General features: G+C 61.3%; 1 protein-coding gene across 1 annotated transcript in view; it reads right to left on the bottom strand.

Annotated features, from left to right (window-relative positions):
• SH3BP1 (SH3 domain binding protein 1) overlaps nt 1–9716 on the bottom strand; it is a 10831-nt gene extending 1115 nt beyond the window's left edge. The window contains exons 1-18 of the mRNA XM_009290090.1: nt 9655–9716; nt 7728–7770; nt 7241–7345; nt 6281–6357; nt 5874–5985; nt 5699–5775; nt 4733–4868; nt 4012–4080; nt 3524–3614; nt 3091–3233; nt 2871–3006; nt 2694–2775; nt 1912–1992; nt 1688–1804; nt 1153–1250; nt 843–972; nt 560–675; nt 9–73 (exon numbers count right to left, since the gene is read on the bottom strand). Of these exons, the coding sequence (XP_009288365.1) occupies nt 9–73; nt 560–675; nt 843–972; nt 1153–1250; nt 1688–1804; nt 1912–1992; nt 2694–2775; nt 2871–3006; nt 3091–3233; nt 3524–3614; nt 4012–4080; nt 4733–4868; nt 5699–5775; nt 5874–5985; nt 6281–6357; nt 7241–7345; nt 7728–7770; nt 9655–9716 (1740 nt within the window). The remainder of the gene's footprint in view (nt 1–8; nt 74–559; nt 676–842; nt 973–1152; nt 1251–1687; nt 1805–1911; nt 1993–2693; nt 2776–2870; nt 3007–3090; nt 3234–3523; nt 3615–4011; nt 4081–4732; nt 4869–5698; nt 5776–5873; nt 5986–6280; nt 6358–7240; nt 7346–7727; nt 7771–9654) is intronic.
• Between the last annotated feature and the right edge of the window lie 2095 nt (nt 9717–11811).

Here is an 11811-nt window from a genome sequence, read left to right as displayed (position 1 = left end):
GCAGGAGCCGTGCTCCAGGGCTGGGCCACGGGCGGCGGCGGCATCGTGGGTCGGGCTGGAGCCATGCGCTTGCCTAGAAGGAAAGCTGGGGTGGGCTGGGGTCCCCTCTGCCGGGGTCTCCCCCCAGGGCAGAAGGGGCTGCGGTGCCGGCCATGGGTCAGGCAGGGGGCTGCAGGCAGATTGACAGACAAGCTGCCCCTTGCCCGGCTCCCATACTGGAGACCCAAGCGCAGGACAGCCTTTGGGGGCTTTTCCCACCCTCTTCCCTTCACAAGGGGCCGTGAGCTTTGACACCTCTTCACGGGGGGGGGTGTTCACCCCCACACTGGAGGACCGGCCACATCCACCCCTGTGGTCCCACCTCAGCTGGGGGTGGAGCACAAAATGCAGGGCCAGATCCCAGCTATGCTGCCCCGGCCAGAGGCCCTTCCTCTCATTTGGTGGCAGGGACGTCTCCAGCACCCTTTCTCGTGGGGAACGGCAGGAGGAAGGCAAAGCAGAGGAGGTGGCATTGGGGGCTGTCATCTCCCAAGCACTGTGCCATCTGGGGCACCCTAACCTTTGCGGGCGGTGTCGTCGGTCATCTGTGGAGCTGGTGGCCCTGCGGCTTCAGGAGACGGTCTGGTCACCGCTGGGGATGCTGGCTGGGACCTGGCCTCGGGGTCCCTCGAGGTGCTGCACAGAGAATGGGGCAAGTCAAGCTTTGGTTGGGCATGGTGGTCCTGGCTGCAAGGCACCTTGCATCCATCTGGCAAGGATATGGCCCATGGTGTGGGGTGGGATGAGGGGAGGACATGGGGAGAGCTGGGACAGCCAGAGCCCCCAGCTCCCGCTGGACTTACGCCTCTCCATCCAGGAGAGCAGGGATGCCAGCCGGAGGGGGCTCAGGGGATGGCTCTTCCACTGGGGCAGCCTCGCCAAGTCCGCTGTTTGCAGGCAGCATGAACATGCCCGAGACATTGAAATCTACCTCTGGGTGGAGAGCAAGGAGGAGACCCCTCAAGGAAGCACTTGCTGTGCAGAGCTTCCCCCAGTGACCCCACGGTGGGGAACCAGAGCAGCCCCCCACTTCCCTCCTCCTGTGATGGAGAAATGTCCCTTTCCCTTCCTCCCCCCCTTCACTCTGCCCCCGGAGTGAGGCCCTCGCCCTACCTCCAGGGAAGAGGGTGTCCGCATTCTGGATGAGGGCTTCCACCACACCCACCACCTGGATGGAGGAGACCGAGGCCAAGTCCAGTTGCACAGGGTCTCTGAGAGACAGGGGTGGGGGAGGCATCAGAAAAGGGTTTGGGGGGCATTAACCCTTTTGGTGTTCATTCCTGAGGGGGCAGAGCCCAAAGGGGAGACAGCCCAGCTGAGGCGGGGTGGTAGGATGGGAGGTGGACCTTCTTCCCTGTCCTGGAAACCCTAGTTTGGTGTTGGAGGCCAATGGTGTTGGAGGTCATCTGTGTCACAAGTGCTCCGGGTCTCAGCCTCTTCCTCTGCTACATTGCAGAGTGGCTAAGCGGACACGTGCTTGGCGAGGGGACGTGCCACTCAGGGAGCGCGTGGACAAGGGACGGGGCTTGAGGATGGAAGAGGCGCAGGCGCTTTAGACCAGCCTGAAGGCTGCAGGATCAGCCTTCCCCATGGCGTTAGTGCTCAGGGCACCCTGAGCTGCTTCCCACGCCACCAAGCCAGGCCTTACCCTGTGCTCTGCTGCGTCCACAGCAGGTTGGGGCCCAGCACGATGGCAATGTTGCTGGGGGTCATTTTATTCAACTCCTGGTGTTCGGCCAGCTTGGCTAAAAACTTGATCAGATACCTGTGGGGTAAAAGGAGGGCGAGGGGGCAGTAAGTACGGATTCAGGGAGGGAACGGCTGCCCCCAGTGATTGCTTGGGGCCGAAGAAGCCCCTTCCCTGCAAAACACCTCAGATTGTTGTAGCTCTCCCGGGGCAGGCGGCTGCAGGTGTCTTGCAGGCTCTGCACACGGCTGTCAACGTCCTTTAAGCTGCGAGAGAGAAGAGGGAGGAGCGGAGAGCTCAGCCCACTCCCTGTGGCAGAGAGGGACATGGCGTGCAAGGGAGGAAGGCCAGTGTCAGCCGCCCCGTGCGGGGATGGAAATGCCCTGCTGCCGCCTTTACTGCGCAGCTGAGCCAGCCATCGATAAAACTGCACCCCAAAGGCTCAAAGGGATTTAATATGATATGAATATAGCTTATGGGTGGGCCTGGGGGCGAGCACTGCCTTGCCACAAGCAACAACCCTATTTCACCATGACTGCAGGGGTCAATGGCACTGAGCCGATCCCTTTAGAAAGGTGCTCTCCCCTTTACCCCAGGCTCTTCGCTGTGCCTCCTCCGCCACCCCTTCCATCCCGAAAGCAAGAGGCCAATCTGGGCTGGTGGGCCAGTGAGATGGGGCTCACGACATTGAGACCAAGCAGGTCTTCATAGGCTAAGCTCTTCTTGCAATCAAAAAGGCTGCAGCCTTCCCCCTCACCCTGCTGTGTTTTTTATTGCTATTCTCTGAGATTTTGGGCCATCTGGATTTCTGCCGAGCATGGGACAAACCAGGTGCTGCGTTCTTATCTCTCCACATGGCAAACAAGGCCGAGCAGCCCTGCTCCGATTGCTGGAAGGGACGGAGGGAGGGTGGCGGGAGAGCTTTTTGAGCCCCACCAGGCTTTTCCGCCCCAACACCCAGACCCACCTGGCCACTTTGACCCATTCGTTGTAGAGCTCGAAGGTCATCAAAGGCTGAGGCAGCTCTCGCAGGTAGGATTTCAGCGCACCTGGGAGGGGAGGGGGAGTGGCGGGGGTGATGGTGGTTGGGGGATGGCAGGGACTGCTCGATCGTGTCCTCCCATCCCATCTCGCCGGTACCCACCGGCCACGGCGTGGGGGTCTGAGTAAAACTCCTCCAGGGCATTGGAGCCGCTGGCCAAACTGCTCTTTAGCTTTTTTTTTAAACTGCTCTTCAGCTTCGTCAGCACCGAGGCACCCGCTGCCAGCCGGAAGAGTCCCTGGGGATGGGGTGAAGACGGAAGGGATGCAGGGGGCTGCATTTTGGGGGGGAGGGTGGCGGGGGGGTCAGGAGCACTGCCTACCTCCTCCCTCATGCCGGAAGCCAGCAGCATCATGACACAGGCTTCGATGGGCAGCGCAATCTCCCGGCCCAAGCTCTTGAGGTGCGTCTCTAGGGGCACACCGTAGTACCCTGCCACCGGGGTGTCTGCAGCAAAGGAGGGCTCTGGAAGAGGGAGGTGAATGTCAGGAGAGACAGCGACTGCTGGGGCCATCTGGCATCTAGCCACGCCAACATCTCACTCCAAGCCAGGGCTGGCTGGGTGGAAGCAGAGGCAAGGCAGGCAGCATCCCCAGCCCGCCTCACACTGCAGTCCCCATCCCATCAGCCCAATGTGGGAGGCAGCAGCAGGCACAAGGAGGGAAAACCTGCCTTTCCCAGCCTCACCAGCCATGCTCGCATCCCCCGGGCTCGGCTGTGGCTCTCCCCAGGCTGTGTGGAGAGCCGGCAGGTACCTGTCTGGCTGTGGCTTTCCTTCAGCTCCGCCAGAGCCGAGTCCAGCGATCCCAGAGACTGCCGGTGGTACTGGGCTTGGATTTCCAGCAGCTGCCGGACAGGGAACACACAAACAGCGCTCAGTTCAGCACTGGCCCTTCTTGGAGATACCCCCATCCCCAGGACATCGCAGCCACATGGAGACAGGGCGAAGGGGGAGCTGCAAGGGGAACCCCCCGGGGTTCGTGGGACTGTCGCTATAGTGAGGGGTAGAGGGCAGATTGGAGATGGGGGGGGGTCATCGGAACAAGCCGCTCCGTTTGTAGTTGGTGCTAGCAGAGACATGCATCCGCAGTGCATGGAGCAAGGCCAGATTTGGGCATCTGCTCGTGCCTGGGGCTGTCCCCTGCCCTGGCCAGAGGGCTCGGTGCAGATGGGGACAAGGCTGGGCTCACACATACCCCAGGGGGTGTTCACATGTGGAGGAGGAATGCGAGAGAGGACTTACTCTGATGAAGTAGCTGGCGTAGCTGTCCTCTTTGGTGGAGAAGTGGTAGAGGTCAGCCATGTACTCGTCCTGAGAAGGGAGACACAGGGAAAAGCAACCTTCCACCTCCTCCCTGGCACCCAAGGAAGAGGGGATGTCTTCACAAAGCCCCCCATCTGGGCCATGAGTAGCCCAGACAGGGTGTCTGGGGTGCAGTGGGGAGGCAGGCTGGGACCACATGGGGATTCCTCCTTGCCCTCATCGCTTGCATTTGGGTAGCATCAGCGACCTGCCCTATGCTCAGGGTCCTGGCACAAGAGGCTCAGGGACAAGAGGTCCCTGCACCTCCAGCTCCAGCTGATCCATGGGATCTGCCAGACAAGGCGCCGGGCTTTTCAGGGAAACAGGGCAGAGGTGGAGAAAGCTGATGTGAAAGTCCCCTGCCACCCAGCACAGACCCCATCTTGGCTGGCTCCCAGTCCGAGGGCATCTCATAATCTCCCTGCTCTAGCCCCTGGAGCCTCCTCCCTGCAGCAGCTTTGAATCCTTTACTACTCTTCTTCCCTGGGCTTGGGGAATCTCCCTATTTTTGGTCCTTGAGGGACCAGTTTGCTTGCAGAGGGCAGGACGTGCCGGCTGGCTGCATGTCTTGGCGTGGGGTCACCTCAGATGGAGCTTCTGGATGGGAGTAGGTCTCCAGCCCTGGAGCTGCCCCGTCGGGGAGACTGAGTGACGTTCTCACCTTGCACTGCTCCACCTTCCTCTTCACCTCCTCCTCCTCTTCCTTCAAGATCTCCAGTTTGTTGGCAGCAGAAGACGCCCCGGGGCCAGCACCAGCACCAGAGCTGTTACTGGAGCTCTTGGCAGCTTGGTTCAGCCTTTGGGGTGGGAGAGAAGAGGCACACCCACAGCCTCAGCGCCAGGGACACGGGGTGGGACTGGTGTGTGGAAGGGGTATGGGGACTGCAGGGGGGACGGCAAGTCACAGTACTGCCCTGTGGTGGCTTTCCTTGGCCAGCACCTCTCACTTCCCTCCCCCAGAGGAAGACGCTGCCGCACCAGTGGGTGTGACCTGGTCAAGACAGGGAGCACTCAGCACGGCTGCCTGAAACACCCAGGGTCTGTAGGACCCTTCCCGAGCCCTGTTCCTGAGATGTTCCCTCCTCTCCTCCCTCCAGCCAAAGGGAGGGCAGCGTGGAAACGAGCCACCAGCGACCCATGGCTGCTCCGTTCTCCCAGAGAAACCCGGCATGGCACGGGCTACCCCGCAAAAGTCAGAGTGGGGCGATCTCAGTGGCACCGAGCAGTGCCAGGTCACTTTGCTGCCTTCAGCGATGGCACTGCCCTTCTCTCCTGTGCCATGGAGTCAGCAGCTCAGCCCAGAGCAGGATGCACCTGCAGAGAGGGACTGGCTGGGCGCTCCCGAAGACCTGTTGCCTCTTTGACTTCACCTCCAGCCCTGGGAAATTTGCTCCCCAGGGCAGTCATCTTCCTCTCTCCCCCAGCCTGGCTGGGGGCTGAGCCCCATGTGCCCTGCCCCCCCCCCCCCCCCCCCCCCCCCCCCCCCCCCCCCCCCCCCCCCCCCCCCCCCCCCCCCCCCCCCCCCCCCCCCCCCCCCCCCCCCCCCCCCCCCCCCCCCCCCCCCCCCCCCCCCCCCCCCCCCCCCCCCCCCCCCCCCCCCCCCCCCCAGCCGCGGTGTGCCCCGTACCGGCTCTTGATGGTGTTCCAGTCAGAGATCAACTTCTGGAGGGTCTTCTTGTGCTTCAGGATGATGGGAAGCTCCTCCTGTGGGGGAGAGGGGGCAGAGGGAGTTGCAGAGGCTTGGGGATGTGGGAAGGGGAGGTGGGATGGGAGAGTGGAGCCGGGAGGGCAGCTAGGGCTACCTCGCTGAGCTTGTTGAGCGGCTGCAGGACGTCGTGCTCCAGGGTGATCTCGAACTCGGCCAGGATTTTGGCCAGTGAGCTCTGTATGCAGCAGCCCATCTCCAGGGCTTTCCTGTGTGGGGGACAGAGATGAAATGACTGCAGGCTGGAGCCATGCTACCCTCAACCCAACAACCCCCACCATACCCATATCCATGTGGGACCCTGAGCCAGCCCCTGGCCCCCTCTACAATTGGAGGCTGAAGGCGCTGGCTGTTCCTTCTCCTCCTGCAACACCACCGTTTGCTCTGAGGACAGGGTTTGACAGCTCAGCTTGGCTGTGGGAGCCCCTGAGCCAAGACAGTGGCTCTGCCAGGGTCTGGCATCTTTCGGGGTTGCCCCCGTCCCTTTGTCCCACTGGCACTTACCCAAGGCTGGACTCTGTGTCCAGTTCCTTGAAGCTCTCAGCCATCGTCGTGGACAGAGCCATCAAGGGCAGCTTCTTCTGCACAGAGCCAAGGATTCAGGAAAGGGATGGTGAGCTGGCATGTGGCAGCTCCCTCCCTGTGAAGCATGCCACCATGGCATGGGAGCAAGTGGCCAAATCCTGTGGTGGGTCCCCACATCTTCCCCTGGCCCACCCAACCCCGTTGGCCCTGGGGCCTGAGGCAGGGCCCTTTGGATGTCCCTTCAGCCAAAGCCAGGATCCAGTTAGCTAAACAAGGCACCGAGGCTCCATAGTTGGTTAGAAAACCTCTGGTCTTCTCTAAAATAGTCTCCTGTGGTGGACTGTGACACTGATGGAGGCCGTCACCAAGCCCAGCCCTGCCACAGCTTCAAATGTATGGAGCAGTTTAATGACCTAGAATAATTAAGCCAAGCTGGGGCTTGTCAGGCTGCCAAGAAGAGAGAAGCCCACAAAATGATGGGGGGGCTAAGGAAAGTGCAGGGGGATCCACTGTTTGCTTCCCAGATGAGGGCTGGTGAGCACCAGCCGGGAAGAGGGTGGCAGGTTCCAACCAAGGAGGAGGAAGTGGTGGCACCAGTGTGCCCAGCTGTGCTGTGGTGCTCCTCACTGCAGGGCACCATGGGTGCCAGAGGTTCACAGGGGTTCAGGAAGGGACACGAGCAACAGTGCTTTGGAGGGTTATTCAACGCAAAAACACCATCTCTCTGTCCCAGGAGGCCTCAAGTTAGTGATGGTTGAGAAGGCTGTCCTGCTCTGCTCTACCTGGGCACCTGCTGGTGGCCACTGCTGGAGATGGAACGTGGGCTGAGCTTTGGGCCACCCTTTGGCAAAGCCTGCAAAGCAGGGGCCTGGCGTTCCCTTTGCTGGTGGGGGACAGAGCCAGGGCAAGCGCGGACTGTGGAGGGAGGACTCCACTCACCACTCGCTTGTCCATCTCAGAGCCGCATTGCCCCTGCAGGCAGGCTTGGAGCCTCTTGGACACGCTGTGAGCTGCTCGCTTGGCCGGCTCGATCCTCTGCTCGATCTGGGGGCAGAAGGGTGGGACTGGGGGAGACCTTTCACTAACCGCGGGCACCCTGAGGCCATCTCCCCACTACCCAGCTCTGGGCGTGGGTGAGCCCACCCAGCATCCTGCCACAGCCCAGAGCATCCTTGGTCCAGGGAAAAGGGAGCACAGCTCCTGGTCAGGATTCATCCCTCTGTGAGCAGCTGGGGAAGCCCTTTCCCGTGGCAGGAGCCTGCCATTCCCTTAATGCCGTGGTCCTGGAGTCACCCTCTGGCACACGGGCAGATCCCAGCCCCGTGACTGGGATGTGCCGGCAGGGCAAATCACAGGCAGGAACAGGGCAGGTTCCCACACCCAGGCACAAGCAGGCACACGTCTGCTGGCCCAGCCCGCCCCTCACCTGCAGCAAATCTTCCGGCAGAAGCTCGGTTGCTTCTTGGGCTCTGCGGAGGAAGGAGAAAGAGCCATCAGCAGATGGGGGTGACCTCCACCCAGCCTCCTCGAGAAGGCAGGCCCGTATGCATCCCACCCGCCTCTCTTTGGGCTCCGGGGAGCAGAAGACACTGGCTAAGGCCTGGACCATTGTACACAAGCCTATGGGCAGAATGAGCCCAGGGGGACGAAAGCAGCAGGAGCACGGCAAGGCAGCCAACCTTGCTGGCTGGCGGACACCCCATCAGGCAGGGCTTCCAGTTCAGAGCACCACAGTCAAAACATCCAGATGTGGCCTGTTTTTTGGAGACAGGGTGTCTAGCGGGGCCATGGCAGGGGTGGGATGTTTGCTGGTGAAACCTTCTACCCCTGACTGCCTGCCTCTCCCCTGAAGGCAAATCCAGGGCAGTGCTGTTGGAGCCCGGCAGGTGTCTTTGCAGGCCAGGGTAGCCAGAAGGTGTGGGGCCACCGGTGCCGGAGCGAGGATATCTTTTTTGGTCAAGCTGGGGACTGAGACCAACACCAGCCCCTCCAGAAATGCCTACATGAAACCAGCTGTCTGCTCAGTTTTGCAGCAGGTATTAGGAGCAAATCTGGCAAAGGAAACTTCTGGTTTGCAGCAAATTCTGCTCAAAATCAAATTCAAAACCTGCCAGCTGCCATCACCACCAAACCTCCCTGATGCCTCCCATAAAGGAGACCTGGCTTCATGGTCTGCTGCCATTGCTATGCCCTGGGAACCCCGTTTGCTTTCCCTCTGCTGCTGCTGCTTTTTCATGTTTCTCTCTTTTCACCACCCGCCAGAGCCTACGCGGGACGAGGCCGTGGAGCCGCAGGAAACGGGGGCGGCTTGGTTGAAGGCAAGCAAAATCACGTGAGATCGCAGCCCGCAGAGGAGAGGCTCTGCAGCGGGTGAAGAGCTTGCTCTTGGGCTGCACGAGCTGCTTGAGACCTCCTGCCTGCCAAGCATTAAATGAAAGGGAGGTGCATCCAACATGGAGATGAGACATCTTGAGGGAGGGGGATAGGAAAGGGAATCATACTCCCCTCCAGGGAACGCAAGAAGAGCAAGAGGCCACCAGGATGTAGGAGCTGCTTCCCTGTGGCTGGTCTGCTGGGCTGGCTGAAGGACCTCAGTGGTCCAGGGGACGCGGCTCGTCCCGCTCAGCTTCCCAGCGCTGGGGAACCTGTGGAGGTGGCTGTAGGAAAGAGGGAGTGAGGGGGCTGGGAAGGGAGGGCCCAGCCCTGTAATTTCAGTTCTGGGTTTTGCAAGGGGAGAGCTTTGGAAAGCCAGAGAGAAAAATAAGGAAGCGGTGGAGGTAGGATGGGTCCGGAGGGATTTGTGTGAAGCTGTAAGTCCTCCATGGGTCCTCTGAGGATCCTCGGTCCTCTCCTCGAAGGGTATCCTGGGTCGCCTGTACTGCCAGGCCGGCTAGAGCTATGCAGGGCATCTGGCTCCCGTGGGGCACCCCAGGCTCAGCGGGGAGGGCAGGTCCCAGCTCCTAACACCCTCCTGGTCACTGCACAGCCACGGGCATGTGGCTGGAAGGTCCCTCTTCATTGCCCTCACATCCTGGGGAAGCCAAGCTCGGGAAAGGCCTGTTTCCAGGTGGACGCAGCGTCTGTGGGCCCTGGGAGAGGTAGCCATGCTTGGGGATCATGTCCCTGCTGAGCAGCACCAGTGCAGCCTTCCCACTTCTCCCCAGTGCAGCTCCCCGGGGAGCTGGGGAGCCACAGCCCCTTGGCTTACACTGAAGATGCTCTAAACCCAGGGTCGTTCCCCTTTTGCCTGGCCACTGGCTCTGGGAGGTCAGTGCAGTCCCGGCGCAAGCCCTCCAGGACACTCATCCCGCTCCCACCCAACCCTCTGGTACAGGTAGCGGAGAAGTCCTTACCGGCTGGTGATGTTGGGATGGGACAGCTGCTGCCGCATCCGATTAAACTGCCTCTTCATCATCTTGAGAGCTGGGAGGAGACCACAAGAGCCGCTCTGCTTGGCTGTACCCGCTCAGCACCCCTTGGCGATGCTTGGCATGGGACGCCGGCAGCCCCTTGGCTCCCTGGAGCCGCTCTGCCCCTTACTTTTCCCTGAGGACCTCTCCCTCCTTACTCCTCTCTTTCCTCCTCCCCCCTTTTTCTGTTTCCCCGTCTGGTCCCCTCCCTCGTCCCTCCCCGGGGATGCCCTGCCTGCTTTCTCTTCCCCTCCCTTCGACTCCCTTCTCTTGCTCCCTCTCTTTTTCTGAGCTTCCTTCCTCCTCTGGCTGCCCCTCCGCCGCAGATCAGGTAAGAGCAGTTCAGGGCTCCTGCTCCGCTCTGTGTTCCTGTCACCACCCCACAAGTATAAATAACTTCAGCCCAGCCTTAAAGGGGAAATATTATTACAGCAAGCACGTAACAAGGCAGGACAAGCACACGCCGCTGCCGAGCCCGAGCGAAGGGCCCACGCTCTGTTTCTTGCTCTCTGTCTCCGCCAGGGTGGTTTTCCCCCGCCTTGCCTTGCCCACCACCAGCTGTGCCGCAGGGCAGCCTGTGGCCATGCCAGCTGGCCGTGTGGCGCATACGGGGTGCCTGATGTACACTCTGCCCTACCTTGTCACCCAAACTCTGCCAACACCCTTTGGGCACCTCTCCGTGCTCGTGGGTGAAGCTCCAACCTCTTCCCCCCCAGTGACATGTCCCCCTCGTCGGGACAAAAGCGGGAGGGCAAGCAGCAAAGCCACCCCTGCAACCCCTTCCGCGTCCCCCAACCCCGCTTTCCCTCCCTGCCGTCACCAAGGCTCTCCAGAGCCACTGCAAAGCTGCAGCCAAGGGCTGTTGCCTCGTGCCCTGGGGAGGCCCCCTTCCTCCCTGCTCCCCTACCGCTGGCAGGGCTCCTCCGAGCGGGGCCGCTGGGCCAAGCACAGAGCAACAGCGCCTGCGCACAGTTGCACGGGGACCACAAACTCCCGGTTCCCAGGCTTGGGTGCTGCCTGCTCTCTGCAGAGCTGCACCAGGGCTCAGCTTGCTTTTTTTTTTTTTTTGGTCTAAAAACATCCCCCTCACACCACCACCACCACCTTTGCTCCTGGCTCTACGAGATGTAAACCTCGCCTTATCTCTGGGCTACCTGCAGCTGGGCCTTTCCTCCTGCACTAAGTGGAGGTTGCTGTTGGCAGGATTACGTGGCTGGCAAAGGAACTAGCACCCGAGCCCAGACAGGAAGCGGTCAGCTTGTGGGCAGATGAGACAAGCAGCAAAAGAAAAAGAGGCAGAAGGGCCACTCCACCTGTGCCCCGAAGCCTGAGGAGCAATAATTTGGGAGCTGCCGGGCTCTGCTCCTTCTTGGTGGGGGGGCGAGCCTCCAGTGAGTGCACAGCAAAGCAGTGCTGGACCTCTGTTTTCAAGCGGGGACCGAGCAAGCGAGCACCATTCTCCCCGCCTGAACACCGGGTTGCTCTAAATCTGTGGCCAAGCATGCCTGATCCCCCAGCCACGAGCCCTGGGGGTGCTCCTAACAGGCGTTGTGGTCACTGAAAACAGGCAAGGGCTTCAAGCACCTATTGCAAAGACACAGAAAAGCTCCCCCAGGTCCCCGCTGGCTGCATCAGGTGGTGGCCAAGCTGTGGTCTCTTTCCACCCATGCAATGTCAAAGACCCTCTCCCAGCCCTGGGCTGCTGCTTGCTGGAGCAGATCTCCCTCCCTGCACCCCTGCACCAAAACTGCCCTGGGGAGCCGCTTCCGAGAGGCAGCCCCAGGAAAGAGGAGGAAGTGCCACACCACAGGCAGCGGTGAAGCTGCAAACAGCCTCGTGGGGCACGAGAGCAAGCTCAAGCCCTGCTCCCCGTGGGCTGCGGGTCACCAACCCCTGCCCACCGCCTCTCCCCAGGGAGGGAGGGAAGCAGGCAGCAGCCAGCTCACAGCCTGGAAGTGACTCTGCTCTCAATCAGGAATTGAGAGCAGCTGGGGGACTTCCACCATCCCCTCTCCCTGCTCACGGGAGCAGAGAAATCATTGTGGCAAGGCCCCAGGTGATGGGGGGGGGGGGGGGGGGGGCAAGGGAGTGGCGGGGGGA

This window comes from Aptenodytes forsteri, unplaced genomic scaffold (assembly GCF_000699145.1).
Source record: "Aptenodytes forsteri isolate BGI_AS27 unplaced genomic scaffold, ASM69914v1 Scaffold284, whole genome shotgun sequence".
Lineage (NCBI taxonomy): Eukaryota > Metazoa > Chordata > Aves > Sphenisciformes > Spheniscidae > Aptenodytes > Aptenodytes forsteri.
This window is presented reverse-complemented; position numbering and strand designations above follow the sequence as displayed.